This window comes from Oryctolagus cuniculus, chromosome 3, assembly GCF_051225735.1.
Source record: "Oryctolagus cuniculus isolate XC-2025 breed Fujian yellow rabbit chromosome 3, ASM5122573v1, whole genome shotgun sequence".
Taxonomy (NCBI): Eukaryota; Metazoa; Chordata; class Mammalia; order Lagomorpha; family Leporidae; genus Oryctolagus; species Oryctolagus cuniculus.
Window position 1 is genome coordinate 180,581,882 of NC_142869.1, and position 19,662 is coordinate 180,601,543.

The window sequence follows — 19,662 nt, forward strand, 5'->3', positions numbered from 1 at the left end:
CCAGGAGCTTGAAACTCAATCCAAGTCTCCCAGTGGGTGGCAGAGACCTAATTAGTTGAGCCAGAAGGAGAGCTGGGACTTGAGTCCAGGGGCTGCAGTATGGAATGGGTGTCTCCAGCAGTGTCTCAACTGCTGCGACAAATGCCCGCCTCAGCAGAATTAATGTATCAAACATCCCTTCATGTACTCTTCAAATTCTGTTTTTGAGATGGCAAGCAAAGAATAATTAAAGAAAAAACTCAGTTGTTGCAACAAGAAAACAACAGAGTCATTTCTCTTCCAAGTAATTAAAGGACTAGCAAAATCCTGGACTAGAAACTGCAACTGGGAAGCAAGAGCTAGCTTCTGACTTGAATGAGGGCCGTCTTGGCAAGAATGCAGTGGGCTCTCAGAAAGCCTGGGAGAGGAGTACACCATGTGAAAGGAAGGGCCTGGCCTGAGGTGACCTGGAATGTCCATCATGAGAAGCAATGGGCTGTAAAATGAGCCACACATCCACCAAGTGAGCCACAATTACTTATCCTGTTTACTTCCTCATGGTCGATTTTATAAAAGCTTGACACTTGCAATAAATTAGTGGTGGTATTTTTTTTGCTTTCAAATAAGTGGGGCTAGAAATACAGTCTTTCTTGTAGTTTATATACAGCAAATTGGGCAATGTAGTTTGATAAGTTAGAGTATATTTACAGAATGATGTGGCAGAATAAATTGGGACTGTTTTGGAAAATACTAGATAAAAGAAAGAGAACACCATTATTCTGAGGTCAGAGTCACTGGAAGATTGTTAAAATTTCAGACTGTGGGGGGAGGGAAGGGCAGTGAAAGTGATGTTTTGTTCCAAAGGAAATATGGGACAGAATGGGTTTTCAGGGATTTTATACACTCATACAGACGTGTGTGTGTGTGTGTGTGTGTGTGTGTGTGTGTGTGTTAAAATCTATTTTCTATTGTGATTGGACAAAGGAGCTCACTATGTTTATCACTGACCAGCCTGCAGGCGAACGAATGTTTAATCACGCAGGAGACAAGTTATCTTTTTAAAAACCCCTGTCATTGTTTATTCCCTAGTACCCACATAATCTCTGCATGACTTGTTCTTACCTCATTTTAAGTCCATTTTTCCATTTCCCCCCCTAGAAGTAGCTGATGAATTGCATTCTCAGGCTGCCTGCCTTGCATCCATTGTGTTACCCAGCGGCCTCTGAAGTGACCCTTGGCCCCCATCTAATCTCCATGCTGTTCTAACTGAGCTCATAAAACTCCTGGGAATCCACCGTTGCCCTTTCCCTGCTGTGGGTGAATATTCTTTATTATTCCTTCCTGTCACATGGCAGGATAAGGACCATCTCTGCCCTCTTTACTTTTTTATCCTGCATTTGTTACAGTGCCCAATGCATAAAGTACACTCAGTACTGGTGAAATGAGAGAGTAACCACATGAAACATCACGAACTCCACAGATGTTAAAAACCACTGTTTTGTTTTGGTAATATCTGTTCCTCCTCTTGGTCCCCTGTAGTCCCAAACATGTATGGTGCACACACCGAGCAGTGGGTGCGTGTGGAGAAGTAGACCCTGAAGACACACACATCTGCACACACACATACGTGCATGGTGGTGCTGTGCAGAGCCCATGTTCTTCCATATCTGGGAATCCTTGCAGCTGGATCCTCAGGTTCTGAGCTCCCTTCAGAGTTCTTGCAGCTTCCAGGAGGTATGGGGAGCACTTCCATGGTGGCCTTTCACAGTTTTGGGCCAGACAGGATAGCACTGAGGGTTCACTGCAATTAGCACTCAGAGGCACAGAGAAAAAATCCTCAATACATTCAACAGTGGTCCTCCCTCACACCGGACACTGTCTCCTCCTAGAACTGCCTAAGCCTGGTCAGGTCCTGGTGCTTTGTGAAGGCGTTTCAGTCTCTGCATCCACCCCTGGAGCACGACCTTGACCGCCTCATTGTGGAAGGTAAGGATGAAGGGACTGAGGAAGGGGGCGAGGATGGCCATCACCTAGGTGTCCACCCTGTTGACATCCACAGAGTGTGCCTTGCCAGGCCTGCCATATGGGGAGATAGTGCCACTGTAGCTGATGTAGACCAGAGTGAATTAAGACGCACATGTGGAGAAAGCCTTCTGGGGGCTGCTGCCTGAGGGGATTCTCAGCACAGCGGTCATGTGTAGCCCCAACAGATGAGGGGCACCAGGAAGGAGCCAGGGTCATCAGAAAGTCCCAGAATTCCAGCAGGCAGTGTCTGAGCAGGACAACTGCAGCAGAGGTGTGTTGTCACAGAAGTGGTTAATGATGTGGCCATGGCAATAGTTGAGAAATCCTCGCGAGAGAACAGTGAGGACCATGGCTAGGAAAGGGGTTGGCCAGGCAGCCCGCGTCAGCTGAGCTCACACAGCCCAGTTCATCAAAGTGCTGTAACGAAGTGAGTGCAGATGGCCACTAAGCGGTCAAGGGTGAAGAAGGAGGTGGAACTCAAGGAAAAGTAGAAGTGGAACTCGACCTTGCAGCCAGTGAAGGAGGTGGCTTTGTTGGAGACCAGCATGTCTGAGAGCATCCAGGGTACCACTATGATGGTCACTATGACGTCCAGCAAGGAAAAATTGCCCAGGAAGAAGTATATGGGCTTGTGTAGGTGGGTGTCAGCTATGACCATGACTATGATGATGGTGTTTCCTGTGGGGAGCAACTCGGACTAGACTAAGTTACTGGAATTAAGACTTATTCTATGCATCTGCTCTCCCACAATATGGCGCTGAGAAGGGAGAAACAGCTTCTACACAGCTGCCTCCAGTTCAACCAATAAACAGCAGGACCTACTCCTGATTGGAGGAGAGCAGCGTACTCGGCGTGTGGGTAGCAGAGTTGGGATTGGTGGAAGAGGACTATAAAGGAGGAGAGAGACAACATGCACCAGGAACATCTATGAGGAACACCTGTGCAGCCCCCGAGAGAGCCGGCTGGCGGTGTGCCGCTCCCCCGCGGAAGTGGGGAATGTGGCAGGGGGAACCACCCTTCCACGGAGGTGGAAGGGTCAGTAGCCAACCCGGGAAGAACCAGCAGCAAACCCGGGAAGAACCAGCAGCAAACCCGGGGAGGGCCGAGCAGACGAAAGAACAGCGCAGGGTCCTGTGTCGTTCCTCCACGAAGACTGGGAGCGACATAATGGTGCCGTGACTTGGATATGAAGCCTAGGCAGGGTTTAGTGTCGTTCCTCCACAAAGAGGGGGAGCGACAGTTTCCCATGAAGGAAAGGAGATAGGGCCCACACAGAAGGACCTACAGTTCACCGAGGGAGGAGAAGCCCAAGAGGACAAGTTCAGAAGGGTAGCTCAGATTTGCCACGATCCAGGGCTGGGTCCCTGCAGGTACAGGAAACAAGAGACAGAGCAGGAGAGGAAAAGACAGAGAACCGTTGACCATCAAACAGGGACAGAGATGGGACAGGGAGAGAGAGGCAAGTACGTAGTTGGTGATAAACAGAGAACAAAATGGGAACATGTAAGTCATAGACAGACAGATTGAGGGAGAGATGTGAGATGGTGCAAGCTATTGATAAAGGGAGAGAAAAACGGAGAGGAAGTGGTTATGAAAGGCAACACAGTATCAAATCTCAAAAATTAGGAGGAAAACAAGAAAGAAACAACAACTAAAAATAAACGGAACTAAAGAAGACCAAAAACATGACAGTTGGAAACAGGGAATGATGGGGGAATGGGCAAGATGAAAAGAGAATTAGTGTTTATCACGTGTGCATTGGTACTGGGCTCTGGTCTGTGCCATGACCAGAGAGGCTACACCAAGATGCCTCTTAGAAGGCCTCTGCAAATCTTTCTGGGCTGTCTCTGAGGACCCTCCCCACCTCCAAAACACCCTGCTGCCTTCTGTGACTTAATTTCTGGGAGCCTCAGTTTACTTGGGCACAAGATAAAGTTAATGGTAGTACTCAACCCCTAAGTGTACTGTGAAGATGGTATGGGCAGGCTATTTAGGACACATGTGGGACTTAGTGCTCAACAAGTAATTCTTGCCATTTATCATGACGCTTACTGTCCTTGCTGCCAGTAAGTCTCCAGTGTTCTTTATTTATACTTCCTTAATGCCTGTGTGTGTGTGTGTGTGTGTATCTTTACAGCTTCATGCAACTCCTTTTAGTTTCAGTTCACCAAAGGGATCGTTGAAAACTTTTCAAATGCAGAAAAAACATACGTATTACTACACCGATGGTCAGGAATTTGAATGTAAAACTGCATATTTGTCTTGGCCTTTTCTCTGGCCCCAGCTCTAAAATCCATGTTCAGTGCTGCCAGACTGCAAGCCCAGTACACACATAAGTCCTGGGCTCCACGAATACCCGAGACACACACACTGAAGCCACTCACCTCAGGCTCTATGCAGTGCCTTCCTGGGGAGCTGCTGCTGTTTAGATGTTCACACCCCGAGATCCCTGCCTGTGACACAAGGTGGGAAGCATGCAGTTCGTTGCCTTTGGTTATTGCTTTGCAGCTGGCTGGGGTGGCAGTTTTGTGCACTGCCAGCCGGCTGACTCTACAGTTTAAACATTTTCAGTCCTCGTGCTGATCTCCTAATTCAAGGCATATTCTGTCTCACTGTAAGGGCTGGGGCAGCAATAGTGGTGTGGAGCTGGGAGATTTAAGCAGAATCCTTCAGGACACCAGAGGGAGAAGGCACTGCTTTGCCTCTTCTCTCCTGAGGATCAGTGTCCTTGGTTCTCTCTGCTCCATGTCTCCAAGCCTTTGGTTTCATGGTGATGATTAGAGCTGAGCTTGTACCGGATATGAAACTTAGACCCCATAGAGCATCCTCCATGGGAATGACAGAAAGGCAAGGAGTCCTCTGGGGACTATGGATATGCTGGTGTTGCCTTTTTTTTTTTAATAATGTGAAACTTAGAGTACTGTTATTTCTTTTTTTAAAAAAATTATTTGGCCAGTGCCGCAGCTCAATAGGCTAATCCTCCGCCTAGCGGCGCTGGCACACCGGGTTCTAGTCCCAGTCGGGGCACCGGATTCTGTCCCGGTTGCCCCTCTTCCAGGCCAGCTCTCTGCTGTGGCCCAGGAGTGCAGTGGAGGATGGCCCAAGTGCTTGGGCCCTGCACCCCATGGGAGACCAGGAGAAGCACCTGGCTCCTGGCTCCTGCCTTTGGATAGGCGCGGTGCGCTGGCCGCAGCGCGCCGGCCACAGCAGCCATTGGAGGGTGAACCAACGGCAAAAGGAAGACCTCTCTCTCTCTGTCTCTCTCTCTCACTGTCCACTCTGCCTGTAAAAAAATTATTTATTTTAAAGTCAGAGTTACAGAGAGGAGGTTGGGGGGGTCTTCTATCTGCTGGTTCACTCTCCAATTGGCTGCAATGGCCAGAGCTGTGCCAATTCAAAGCCAAGAGCCAGGAGCTTCCTCTGGGTCTCCCACTTGGGCCGTCCTCACTGCTTTCCCAGGCCATAGCAGAGAGCTTGATCGGAAGTGGAGCAGCTGGTACCCAAACCGGCACCCATCTACGATGCCAACACTGCAGGCAGTGGCTTTATGGCTACACCACAGTGCTGGCCCCTGGTGTTGCTCTTTAGGCTAATGAGAGGTTTTCTCTCCTGAGGAGTTAACATTTCAGAAAATATCTGAATGAAACAAGGGGTGGAGAACTGTATACAACCACGTCACTCACTGGCCTGGCATCAGGGCCTCCGCCTGGCCATTTCCTTCCTCCTGGAAGGGTAGGAATATGAGATCATGAAAATCAAGAAAGCAGTTTCCCAGCTAGGATAGAATGCCGGCAGAATGGACACGTGGCTAGGGCTGGATACCTTGTTTTCATCTGGAGATTTTTGTGGCCCTTGTAGATCTAGGGTTTCAGGATCTGGGGAGCAGACAAGAGAGGCCCTAAACCACAACACCTTGTTGTCTGGGTTATCCAAAGTGTCTAAACAGTAAGCTTAAGAGAAATCTCTACCTCTTGGAGGCAGAGTCCCTGATACACCTTTCAGGACCCGGCCACACTAAAGGGCTTGCCTCCAATTGCTGTGAAAAGACACATACCTGGGAATAAAGACGAATGGGATACTGCAAGGCCCATTCCAAGGGTCAGGCCTCCCAGGAAGTGCTGAGTCACAGCCCTTCCTCTCCGAGACCTTCAACCTTCCCAGATGACACCAGCGTAATCCCACCCTCATCTACAAACGGAAGTGATTGTAGATATCAAACAGTGATGATAGCATGAATGAGCCCTGAATTTAAGAAGTTGGCCAAGTAACCTTTGTGCAGGACCTGATCCTAGAACTGAGCTTTCAGATCTGCACTTCTGATAGCAAAGAAGTTAGGTCATTAAGGATAGAAATGGCGGGTGATGCGGAAAGGAGAGCATGGCAAACGGGGCCAGGCAGGCAGATGGGGAGGCTGGGAAAAACTGAACCGGCGGCAGGGTGTCTTGAGGATGGAAACACAGGACTACAGGCTTCAGGTTTGTGGTCCTTTATGACTGTCTGCGTTTTCTATTGCTTCTGTAGCAAATTACCACACAACAGGTGGCTTCAGCAATGCAGCATTACCATCTGATACACTGCAGGTCAGAAGGCTGACACGGGCCTCAGTGTGTGTTTTCAGGGTGGTCTTTCTTTCTGGAGCCTCCTTGCTTATTCTGGCTTCTAGGGGTAGCCTACATTCCTTGGCCCATGGCTCCCTTTCTCCATCTTCAAGGAAAGCAACGTTGAACCTCTCTGACCATGCCTCTGCCATCACACACTCCTTTACCTGAATTTAGAGGAAGCTTTCTGGTAAAGTTTCTCCACTTCTGTGAATCCGTACAGTTGGGTTCCACACACCTGGATAATCCAATATAACCGCCACACCAGAAGTGCCTTAATTCAATCACATCTGCAAAGCTCTTTTGCTACATAAGCAACATGTTTGCATATTCCAGCAGTTAGGGTACTGGCACTTTTGAGTGGCCATTATTCAGCCTCTCAAAATGACTGTGGTGTCTGGTGAACCAACTTGCTAGTCAGATTCATGCCAGATTCATTAATAACTCTGTTCATCAAGAATGTATAATATTGACTCTGTTAAATGACCATAGCATGAGGCTCCTTCCATAATCTGGGAGCATAATCCTGAATCTGTCCCCATTCCCTTTGAGATTAGGGATCTGTGGAGCAACGTCAATTCTCTTTTTCTCTCTGGCTTTTCCTCTGTTTCTTATTTCTTTCTAATGATTTTCTTTATTTGAAAGGCATGGTAACGAAAGAGAAAGAGAATGAGAGACAGAGAAAGATCTTCCATTCACTGGTTCACTCCCCAAATGCCCACAACAGTCAGGGTCAGACCAAAGCCAGGAGCCTGGAATTCCATCCAGGTCTCCCATGTGGGTGACAGGAATCCAAGTACTTGAGCCAGTACCTGCTGCCTCCCAGGGTGTCCATTAGCCGGAAGCTTGATCAGAATCTGAGGTGGTACTCAGTCCCAGGCTCTCTGATATGGAATGGGTGCATCCCAAGTGGCAGTTTAACCTGCTATACCACAACCCCCAACTCAGTTCGTCCTTTTCTTAATGGATGCTTTCAGTATTATTGCTTATTTAATCACAATTATCGACTCTATAAAGACAACGTAATCTCCACTGCCCCTCCGCCTCTAATCAACTTCACCTGCATTATGATCAGATGCAGTAGCTGCTTGTCCTGATGTGTGAAACTCAGGCTGACACAGGCAGCTGGGTACAAGAAGGTTTCCTTGTTGATTTTCATGGAAGCCTCCTTTTAAAGAATGTTTATTTGAAAGGGAGAGAAAGTGACAGAGCCAGAGCAAGAGAGTGAGCGAGAGAGATCTTTCATCCATCCGCTCATGCCCCAAATGGCACTAGGGCAGGCCAAAGCTAGGAGCCTGGAGCTCCATCCAAGTCCCTCATATGGATGGCAGAGGCCTGAGGACTTGGGCCATCTTCACTGCCTGCTCAGGTGCATTAGCAGGGAGCTGGCTCAGAAGCAGCGTGGCTGGAACTGAAGCCGTCACTCTTATGGGATGCTTCTGCTGTTGGCAGAGGCTTAACCCACTCTGTCACAGTACCAGCCCCAAGGGTCCCTTTCCTGAACTTCTTCACCTTCATGCTCTGGGATAACAAAGTCAAAGAATTCCTTTGGGGTGTTGTGGACCATGGTTGTCGATTTTTGTTGTCAACTAGCTCTGACTTAAATCAGTTTTAGGTGCAATCCTCATCATGGATGCTAAAATAATCTAGAAATTATTAACAAAAGTGTAAGTTAAAAGTCTTTTATTTTCATGGTCAAATAGTATAAAGCCATTTCCTTAGAAGTGAGAAAGACACACACACACACACACACACACACACTTGTCAGTTACTGATAGTCTAAGATACTTCCTGTTGTAGCTATTTTGTAATGCAATTATTGTGTTTTTGAAAATCTACAGGAATAAAATGCTTAAAGTGAGGCAGAATCTCGAGGAAGGAGATGTGCGTGTTCCCAGAGGGTATGAGATTACACCATAATCTGCTCTAAATGTGCGTTTCTAGGAGAGAAAGAAGAGAGTGGTATCTTTGCTCTGTTTCCGCCCTATCATTTGCTGGGGTCCCTTGACATTTTTGATTACACTCTCAGACTCAATCTCATTATACTGTGCCTGGCCGTAGATACAGATAATTCTCTGGTGCACTCTTCTCGGATGTGCGGCACTGAATCTTGTTTCTGTTGTTACTGCAAAGCATCTGTGTTTTTATTCATGTTTTCCCATACAACCAAGTTGAAGAGGCACAAGGGCAATATGGTGGGTAAAGGTTGGAGAGAGAAGATGAATGTGTTTGGTGGTAGGAGCAGAAGTATCTGTGATCAGATTAAGTGACTACTCCACTTGTTGTCTTTTTGTTATTGATGAAGGAAGGAGATGAGTAAGGACTGAATGACTGACTCTAGGTTCCTCTACGTTATCTTTTTACTTGCAGCAGGGAAACTTTGTCTTCAGGATGTCTTCTGGGTCCTGAACCTCCATATTACTGCTCTGTCTCCTGATACCGTCTTGTTTGTCTGCCCCTAATCGCCAACTGTCTGCCAGCACATCTCTAGATTTTCACTGCTGGTAGAATGAGAATGGGAGTTCACCCCCTCAGCCCTGACTTGCTAACAAATTAGGGAATAGAGTGGCTGCCTGTTTATACTGGAGAATATAAGCCTGCTGAAGGTTCAGACTGATTATGGGAAGACATTCTCTCACATGATGATAACTGTAGGCTGTAGGCTGAAAGAAGAGAGGAAATGGAATTTTCCTGAGGGTTGATGTGGTGTGTGGATGGGGATAGGGATTGAGTCCAAACCACTGAGTACAGTTGTGTGACTCTGTACTGCACACAGGTGCTGAGTGACTGAAGGGGATGCATGGAGGCTGACAACCTGCCTGTAACTCTATCTCAGCCATGGACTCCAGTCAGGCGCTATATCAGTTTGGTGGAAGGACACCTATTTTGTGCACAGAGAGACAGTTGATTCTCAAGGTTCATTCTTACCAACTGCACTAACCCAGAGGGAGACATCTTCCTAATACTGGGGCACTGGTGTGTGAGGCACTGTCTGGAGCTGACGAGGAAGAGCTGGAAGTTATTAGGTGGATGAGGATCCAGCCCTCAGCCCATCCCTTCAGTCCTTCTGTAAAGACTCTGCATATTCTTCCATCCCATTGTCCCTGTCACCTGCCGTCTTCCTCCCACTTTGACCCTTGTTTTTATCTTCTTGCTGACACTTGCTTCTCTGTCTACTTTGTATTTATATCTCCTTTTATTTTTTATTTTTATTTTTTAAAGATTATTTATTTGAAAGAGTTACACAGAGAGAGGAAAGGCAGAAAGAGAGAGAGAGAGAGAGAGAGAGAGAGAGAGAGAGAGGTCTTCCATCTGATGGTTCACTCCCCAGTTGGCCACAATGGCTCGAGTTGCGCTGATCCAAAGCCAGGAGTCAGAAGCTTCCTCTGGGTCTCCCAGGCGGGTGCAGGGGCCCAAGGACCTGGGTCATCCTTTACTGCTTTTCCAGGCCATAGCAGAGAGCTGGATCAGAAGTGTAGCAGCTGGGACTGGCCCGAACTGGCACCCATATAGGATGCTGGCCTTCAGGCCAGGGCGTTAACCTGGTTCACCACAGCACCGGCCCCTTCTTTTTTATTTTATTTTTTAAATTACAATTTTTTTTAAGGCAAACAAATTTCATGTATATAATACATACAGACTTAGGAGCATAGAGATACTTTTCATTCTACCCTCCCTCCTGCCCACACTCCCACCATCCCTCATTTTTCCTTTCTAATATGTTCTTTTCATTTTTTTACAGTGATCTACTTTTGGTTTATTTTATACCCATAAGTTTAAGCCTACACTAAGTAAATAGTTACAAGAAAAAAATTACAACACTGTTCCTCAACCATAGAGAAAAGATGTGTAAACAATTGTCGAATCTCAAAATGTCAATTTTGCTCAAAAATATTACAATTTTTTATACTCTACCAGTTACTACACATCAGAGAAGACATATGGTATTTGTCTTTTTGGGACTGACTTATACTTCACTGAGTATAATGGTTTCTAGTTGTATCCATTTTGTTGCAAAAGACAGGATTTCATTTTTATGGCTGAGTAGTATTCCATAGTGTATATATACCACATTTTTTTTTTTTATCATTCATCTGTTGATGCACTTCTGGGTAGTTTACATAACTTAGCTATTTTGAATTTAACTCCAATAAACAGAGGGGTACAGATGATTCTTTCATATGCTGACTTCATTTTCTTTTGGGTAAATTCCCAGCAGCAGTATTACTGGGTCATTTGGTAGATCTGTTTTCAAATTTCTGTGATATCTCCATACTGTCTTGCACAATGGCTGCATCAGTTTACAATAGGTACCTTTCTCACCACATCATCACCAGCATTTATTGTTCGTTGATTTTTGTATGAACTGGGGTGATGTCAAACCTCATTTTTTAAACTGTCATTTCTCTGATGGTTGGTAATCCTGAGAATTTTTTTCATGTGTCTATGATCATTGAATTTCCTTTTTTGAAAAATACCTGTTCAATTCCTTTACCCATTTATTAACTGGATTGTTTGGTTTTGTTGTTGTTAAGTTTCTTGAGGTCTTTATAGATCCTGGATATTAATCCTCTGTCAGTTGCATAGCTTTCAGATATTTTCTACAATTCTGTTGGTTGCCCCTTCACTTTGTTGAGTGCTTCTTTTGCAGTGCAAAAGCTTCTTAGCTTGTTGTAATCCCATTCGTCTATTTTGCCTTGATGGCCTGTGCTTCTGAAGTCTTTTCCAAGAAGTTTTTAACTATGCCAATGTCTTTCAGAGTTTCCCAAATGTTTTCTAATAATTTTATGGTATCAGATTGTAGATTGAGATCCCTCATCCATTTTGAGCCGATTTTTATATAGGATGTAGGGTAGGAGTCATGTTTCATATTCTGATACAGAGATCCGATTTTTCCAGCACCATTTGTTGAAGGAGACTATCCTTTCTCCAGGGGTTTAGCTTGATTGTCAGAGATCAGTTGGTTATTGATGTGTAGATTGATGTCTGGGGTTTCTGTTCTGTTCCATTGGTCTGCATGTCTGTTTCTGTGCCAGTACCAGGCTGTTTTGAGTATAATTGCCCTCCATTATGTCTTGAAATCTGGTATTGTGATGCCTCTGGCTTTGTTTTTGTTGTTTAAGATTGCTTTAGCTATTCAGGATCTCTCTTGTTTCCATATGATTTTTAGCATCGTTTTTTCTAGATCTGAGAATAATGTCCTTGGTATTTTGATTGGGATAGCACTGAATCTGTAAATTGCTTTCACTAGTATGGACATTTTGATGATATTAATTCTTCCAACCCATGAATATGGAAATTTTTCCACTTTTTGTTTCTTCTTCTATATCTGTCTTTAATGTATTATAATTTTCATCATAGAAATCTCTTGTCCTCGGTTAAATTCATTCTAAGGTATTTAAATTTTTTTGTAGCTATTGTGAATGGGATTGATTTTTGTGTGTTAATTTTATACCTGTGACTCTGCCAAATTCTCTAATGAGTTTCAGTAGTCTTTTAGTGGAGTCTTTTGGTTCCCCTATATATAAAATCATATTATCTTGTGAATGGAAGGGGAGAGGGAGTGGGAGAGAGGAGGGTTGTGGGTGGGAGGGAAGTTATGGGGGGGAAAGCCATTGTAATCTATAAGCTGTACTTTGGAAATTTATATTCATTAAATAAAAGTAAAAAAATAAAATCATATCATCTGCAAAGAGAGATAATTTTACTTCCCCCTTTCCAATTTGTATCTCATTGATTACTCTTTATTGCCTAATGGCTCTAGTTAAAGCTTCCAGGACTATACTGAACTGCAGTGGTGAAAGTGGGTACCCTTTTCTGGTTCTGAATCTTAGTAAAAAAGTTTCCTTCTTTTCCCCATTAAATATGTGCTGGCAGTGGGATTGTCATATTTTTTCTAGTTTGTGTTGAAGAATGTTCCATATATACCCAGTTTGCTTAAGAGTTTTATCATGGAAAGATATATTTTATTAAATGCTTTCTCTGCATCTATTGAGATAATCATATGTTTTTATTCTTCAGTTTGTTAATATCATGTGTTACATTTATTGATTTGTGTATATCGAACCATCCCTGAATACCAGGGATAAATCTCACTTGGTCTGGATGAATGATTTTCTGATGTGTTGCTGGATTCCATTACCTAGTATTTTTTGAGGATTTTTGTATCTATGTTTATCAGTGATTTTGCTCTTTAGCTTCCTTTCTCTGTTGTATCTTTTTCTGATTTTGGAATTAAGGTGGTGCTGGCCACATATAAGGCGTTTGGGAGCTTTCATTCCCTTTCAGTTGTTTTGAATAGCTTGAAAAGAATTGGAATTAGTTCTTTAAAGTACAGTAGATTTCAGCAGTGAAGCCATCCAGTCTTGGGCTTTTCTTTGTTGGGAGGATCTTTATTACTAATTCATTTCTGTCTTGGTTATTAGTCTGTTTAAGTTTTCTATGTCTTCCTGATTAAATTTTGGTAGATTGTATGTGTCCAGAAACCTATCCATCTCTTCTGGCTTTTCCAATTTGTTGGCATATAGCTGTTTGTACTAAGTCCAGATGATTCTTTTTACTTCTGTGGTATCAGTTGTTCATCTCCTTTTTCATTTCTGATTCTATAGATTTGGGTCATCTCCCTCTTTTTTTTTTTTATACAAGCTGGGCCAACCCTGTATCAGTTTTGTTTGTTTAAAAAAAACAGCTCTTCATTTCATTGATCTTTTTTATTTTTTTTTGGTTTGTTTCAGTTTTGTTTATTTCTTCTCTAATTTTAATTATTTCTTTCCTCCTACTACTTTTGTGTTTGGTATGTTGTTATTTTTGTAAGTCCTTGAGGTATACTGATAGCTCTATTATTTGATGGCTTTCCAATTTCTTGATTTAGGCACTAGTTGCCATAAACTTTCCTCTTAACACTGTTTTGCTGTATCCATAAGTTTTGATATGTTGTATTGTCATCTTCATTCATTTCCAGGAATCTTTTTTTTTATGTATAGCTTCTTTTATTAAATACCAAAGTTACAAGTCTCTTAGCCTAAATTGTATACTCAGTAATCAACTCTCTCTCTGAACTAAACAAAATAAAATACACAGCAAACAGTACACCTAGCACTCACAAGTAGTTCACTTATATTCACTAAACAAAATTGTGATATCCTCCAGTTTACATTCATGAATTCTTTCTGTCAGTAGTAGTAGTAGTAGTAATGGCATTTTGTTCAACAACACAAAACAATTCTTTCATCATTTAGAAAATCAATACATACTACATAGTGGTTCTGAATCATAAATTTAATAATAAGACCAGTTTGGCCAGATCTTTTAAAATAAATATGATTTTTAAATGTGTTCAAATTTTATGTAGATCAGTAATATTACTTCCTATTTAAAACGGCATTTTATCTTCTTGAAGTATAACTATTATGTAGCATTGTCTAAAGTTTAATGAAATACATTACATTATATCATGTGTGCCAAGCACACAAGTCCACTACAGTAAAATTCCAACTATATTACCATAGGATTCAAGGTAGATTAATATACTACACTGTAGTTCAAAACACATGGAAGTCAGAAAAACAACAGTGTAGCTCATTTATAAAGGGAGACAAATGATGATTAAATCCAATTGGTTAACTTGAAAGTCAGTTTACGTAACACCAAGACAGTGTCAACACCATGTAATTCATTTTCAAAGGCTTAACTATGACCTATTTAGAAGATTACAACACCAATATAATATTGGCTAAAAAATTCTTTACTTGTACTACAATTCCATTAGATGTAAAATGTACAAAAGCATTATGGAAATCTTTATTTCTAGATGAGGCCATTTATGGATAATATACAGGTCTTTCTGCACATATTATCCATGATTTGATTCTTCTGTAAAAATGTTGGCACCAACCATATCAGAAATTCATATATTATCACAACTGTATTCTGTTCTACCACCAAACTACTATGTCTACATTTAGTAACTTCACAAAATCAAATGAATGGAATCCTTTGGTTGTACACAATAACAAGCTTCGATAATAATTTTAAATTTGTTTTTCTTTTTTTAAAAAAGGCTATCCTTCAGAATCTGATATTAAAAAATACTGACATTGCTTGGCATTATACTATTATATATGTATCGTGATGGTTGGTAATGATTCCCCAAACCATGATTTTATGAAAACAGAAAAATTATTATAGTAACTTTATTTGAAAGGAATTTTAGTAGTTAGTGTGCTAACTACTAATTTTAGTAGTTTAGTAGAGAAGTTGTTAGGACTTTTTGGACACCAACTGTAGATTTAAATAAATATTTGAACACTACTGTAAAATAACACAGTATGAATATTGTGGACCTGTATATATATTTTTTAAAATATCACTCCTCCTAACAGGGGAATTTTTAAAATAGTCAAGTAATGTAGCAGAAAACAATGCCTTTGATATAAGATTAGGCAAAAAGCCACACAATTAATTTTCTCTTCAATCAGTTTTGGCCGAGGAACACTACCAACCTTACAGGCCAGTTGATGTTCGCTTTTTCATGCTCCGTCTCTGAGCTAAGCTTGAAGCAGCAACAGGCTCAAGAACTGGTTGAAAGGTCTTGTGAGTCAGGGCAGAAAATGTGGCAACCACTGCTCCCTTAACAGCATGTGATGCATCACTTCTCTTTGGCTGATCATTCCGCAACTTATCACTGTGAGTTATCCATGAGTGCTTTAATATTTGCTCAGTAGTGTACCGTTGATGAGGGTCCACATGAAGCATATGGGAAAGCAAATCCTTTGCTCCATCTGAAATACCATCCCAGTTTCCACCACTCAAGGAGAACTTTCCATTGCCTATACGCAGTAGTATCTCTTCAGGAGTATCATTGGGGCCATTAGCAAATGGAGTGTAGCCAGCCAACATCGTGTAAAAAAGGACTCCTAAACTCCAAATATCACAAGCAGCATCATATCCCTGTTGCATAAGAACCTCAGGTGCTACAAAGTTTGCAGTGTAGCATGGAGTTAAGAGAAGTCCATTTTCTCCTCGAAGTTGTTTTGCAAACCCAAAATCACAGATCCTAATTGAATCTGCATTGGCTGATTCATCCATGTATAAAATATTACTAGGTTTAAGATCACGATGGCTTTTTTGCAACGGGTTTGCCACCAGAACACAGGTGTCGTGAAAACCACCGCTAAATCAAAGCCAAAATGGGAAAGGAAAAGACTCACATCAACATCGTCGTCATTGGCCACGTAGATTCGGGCAAGTCCACCACCACTGGCCATCTGATCTACAAATGTGGTGGCATCGACAAAAGAACCATTGAAAAATTTGAGAAGGAGGCTGCCGAGATGGGAAAGGGCTCCTTCAAGTATGCCTGGGTCTTGGATAAACTGAAAGCCGAGCGTGAGCGTGGTATCACCATCGACATCTCCCTGTGGAAATTTGAGACCAGCAAGTATTACGTGACTATCATTGATGCCCCAGGACACAGAGACTTCATCAAAAACATGATTACAGGCACATCTCAGGCTGACTGTGCCGTCCTGATTGTTGCTGCTGGTGTCGGGGAATTTGAAGCTGGTATCTCCAAGAACGGGCAGACCCGTGAGCATGCCCTTCTGGCTTACACGCTGGGTGTGAAACAGCTAATTGTTGGTGTTAACAAGATGGATTCCACTGAGCCACCCTACAGCCAGAAGAGATACGAGGAAATCGTTAAGGAAGTCAGCACCTACATTAAGAAAATTGGCTACAACCCTGACACAGTAGCATTTGTGCCAATTTCTGGTTGGAACGGTGACAACATGCTGGAGCCAAGTGCTAATATGCCGTGGTTCAAGGGATGGAAAGTCACCCGCAAAGATGGCAATGCCAGTGGAACCACACTGCTTGAAGCCCTGGACTGCATCCTTCCACCAACTAGACCAACTGACAAGCCTCTGCGTCTGCCCCTACAGGATGTCTACAAAATTGGTGGTATTGGCACTGTCCCTGTGGGCCGAGTGGAGACTGGTGTTCTCAAACCTGGCATGGTGGTAACTTTTGCTCCAGTCAATGTCACAACTGAAGTCAAGTCCGTCGAAATGCACCATGAAGCTTTGAGTGAAGCTCTTCCTGGGGACAATGTGGGCTTCAATGTCAAGAACGTGTCTGTCAAAGATGTTCGTCGTGGCAACGTTGCTGGTGACAGCAAAAATGACCCACCAATGGAAGCAGCTGGCTTCACTGCTCAGGTGATCATCCTGAACCATCCAGGTCAGATCAGTGCTGGGTATGCCCCTGTACTGGATTGTCACACAGCTCACATTGCTTGCAAGTTTGCTGAGCTGAAGGAAAACATTGATCGTCGTTCTGGAAAGAAGTTGGAAGATGGCCCTAAATTCTTGAAATCTGGTGATGCTGCCATTGTTGATATGGTTCCCGGCAAGCCCATGTGTGTTGAGAGCTTCTCTGACTATCCTCCTCTGGGTCGTTTCGCTGTCCGTGATATGAGACAGACGGTTGCTGTGGGTGTGATCAAAGCAGTGGACAAGAAGGCTGCTGGAGCTGGCAAGGTCACCAAGTCTGCCCAGAAAGCTCAGAAGGCTAAATGAATATTACCCCTAATACCTGCCACCCCAGTCTTAATCAGTGGTGGAAGAACGGTCTCAGAACTGTTTGTCTCAATTGGCCATTTAAGTTTAATAGTAAAAGACTGGTTAATGATAACAATGCATCGTAAAACCTTCAGAAGGAAAGGAGAATGTTTTGTGGACCATTTTTTTTGTGCGTGGCAGTTTTAAGTTATTAGTTTTTAAAATCAGTACTTTTTAATGGAAACAACTTGACCAAAAATCTGTCACAGAATTTTGAGACCCATTAAAACAAAGTTTAATGAGAAACCTGTGTCTTCTTGTGGTCAACACTGGACCTGTCAAATGTGTTCCAGGTTTTTCTAATTAGAATTGGCTGGAATTTTAAAACTCCATGGATTAGGGATTTTTTCCCACCTGTTGCTTGTTTTAAGCTATGGAGGGCTGTTAGCCCTGCTGGTTAGAACTGTTGACATGTAATTTAGTTTAGAAAGCAAAATTCTGTAATCTTAAGGGATGAAATGTTGCATATAAAATTGTGTAGCTACAAGTAAATTTGTTAGAATCATTAAAAAAAAAAAAGATCACGATGAACAACTCCTTGACAATGAAGATAGTCAACTGTCTTAGTTATTACATACAGTACATCACTAGCTTCCTGTTCTGAGAAACTTTCTTGTTTGAGAATACGATCCAGGAGTTCTCCTCCTTTCATCAAATCTGTAACAAGGTATATGTATCTAACATCATCAAAGACATCCTTTAAAGTAATAATGTTTGGATGCTGTCCATAGTGCATCAGAATCTCAATTTCTTCTGATGGGTCTCGTTTACTTTTGTCAATGATCTTCACTGCAAATTCCATGTTGGTAGTTTTATGTACACATCGCTTGCAAACGGAATAGGAGCCAACACCAATATCCTCTTTCAATTCATACACTTCACCAAATTGTGCAGCATTTCCATTTATCTGAACAATTGGTAATACATTTGCACTTGTGATAGGAGTTATTTTATATTCTTCTGCAATAGACGTTGCAACAAAGCTGAATCCTTTGAAGAGTTGATGAGCATTTGCACTGGCTGGTAAACCAGGAGAATCTTTAGGTGTTTTTGCACAAAAAGTATCATCTGGTTTTCCAGAAGCAGGTTTGAAAGGAGGTTGAACTTCTCTTTTATATAATTTATTCCAGTCAATATTTGCAAAAAAAAAGGTGTCTTTTTATTTCTTCAACTCCTTCTGATCCCAATCTATTTGCTGGATTCCTTTTGAATAGCATCCTTAGAAGACTCTGTGCTTCAGCACTAAGAAACTGAGGCATTCCAAGTTTTGCTTTTAATATCATATTCATGGTCTCGTTTCTGTCTTTACCTTGAAATGGCAGAGTACCAGTAAGCATTTCAAACATAAGTACACCATATGACCACCAATCAGCACTCTGGGAATGGCCTCTCCTATTTACTACTTCAGGAGCCATATACTATACTGTACCACAAAATGAGTAAGCCTTCTTTTCTTGATCTACTGACTCTTTGCTGAGTCCAAAATCTGTTAGCTTGATATGTCCTATTTCATCAAGCAAAATGTTTTCTGGCTTCAGGTCTCTATATACAATCCCTAATCGATGCAGATGATCCAAAGCAAGGGCCAATTCAGCAAGGTAGAATTTCACATCTTCCTCTGTAAACAGAACTTCTTTGGATAATCTTGTGAAGACATCTCCTCCCCTGAGAAAATCCAGTATTAAATACAGCTTCCCTTCAGTCTGAAAGGCATAGTGCAATTTGACAATAAATGGATGATTTACTTCCACAAGTATATTTCTTTCCATCTTTGTCCGAACTCTGTCTCGAACTTTTAAAGAAGCCTTTTTTAACACCTTCATTGCATAGAGCTGCCCAGCATCAGGACCAGTCTTCTTTCTAACAAGAAAAACCTATCTATATCCTATACTTCATGCAATCTCTGCTTTCTTCTTTCCTTTCCAAATGATCCCTGACCAAGCACCTTGAGCAGCTCAAACTGTGCAGGATCTGCTTTCTCATATCCTTTTTTAACGTGATGAGTAATAGGGATTTCTTTAACATCTTCATCCTGGCAAGAATCTGCTTCTCCCTCTTCCATTAGCTCATCAACCATTTTAACACCATTTACCTGTGCGGAGCCTGGAACCCCCCACGGTGGCGGCGGCACAGCGGTGTCACCCGAACGTCAACAGAGATTCCCCAGCTGGGGGTGAAGGGAGGGTGGGAAAGAGGGGCGGGGTGGATGCGGGGGGGACCGCGTGGTGGGGGGTGGGAAGGAGGGGAGGGGGCGTGCTGGGCGGGGGAGGCGGGTGAAGAGTCTCCAGGAATCTTTTTTATCTCCATTTTGATTTATCCAGTGACCCACTGTTCATTCAGTAGGATATTTTTCAGTCTCCGTGATTCTGCTGTTTTCTTGAGACTCTTAAGTGTTAATTTCCAGCTTCTTTCCATGTGGTCAGAATTGATACATGATAGGA

The 19,662-nt window shown here is 42.8% G+C and overlaps 2 protein-coding genes and 1 pseudogene across 3 annotated transcripts; 1 reads left to right on the forward strand and 2 right to left on the reverse strand.

The window, feature by feature from the left end:
• Positions 1-1,874: 1,874 nt before the first annotated feature.
• Positions 1,875-3,467, reverse strand: OR6V1 (olfactory receptor family 6 subfamily V member 1). The gene is given in 6 exon segments (XM_008258117.4): positions 1,875-2,176; positions 2,179-2,211; positions 2,214-2,246; positions 2,249-2,437; positions 2,440-2,682; positions 3,243-3,467. Coding segments are annotated over 6 exon segments (987 nt in total). The 5' UTR covers positions 3,430-3,467.
• A 10,395-nt stretch (positions 3,468-13,862) lies between these two features.
• LOC100341883 (ribosomal protein S6 kinase alpha-6) lies at positions 13,863-19,089 on the reverse strand. The gene is given in 4 exon segments (XM_089328726.1): positions 13,863-15,774; positions 16,542-17,150; positions 17,800-18,368; positions 18,370-19,089. Coding segments are annotated over 4 exon segments (2,523 nt in total). The 5' UTR covers positions 19,045-19,089; the 3' UTR covers positions 13,863-15,104.
• LOC138849089 (elongation factor 1-alpha 1 pseudogene) lies at positions 15,723-17,740 on the forward strand (annotated as a pseudogene). The gene has a single exon (XR_016231808.1). The product of XR_016231808.1 is annotated as an elongation factor 1-alpha 1 pseudogene (transcript).
• Positions 19,090-19,662: the final 573 nt, after the last annotated feature.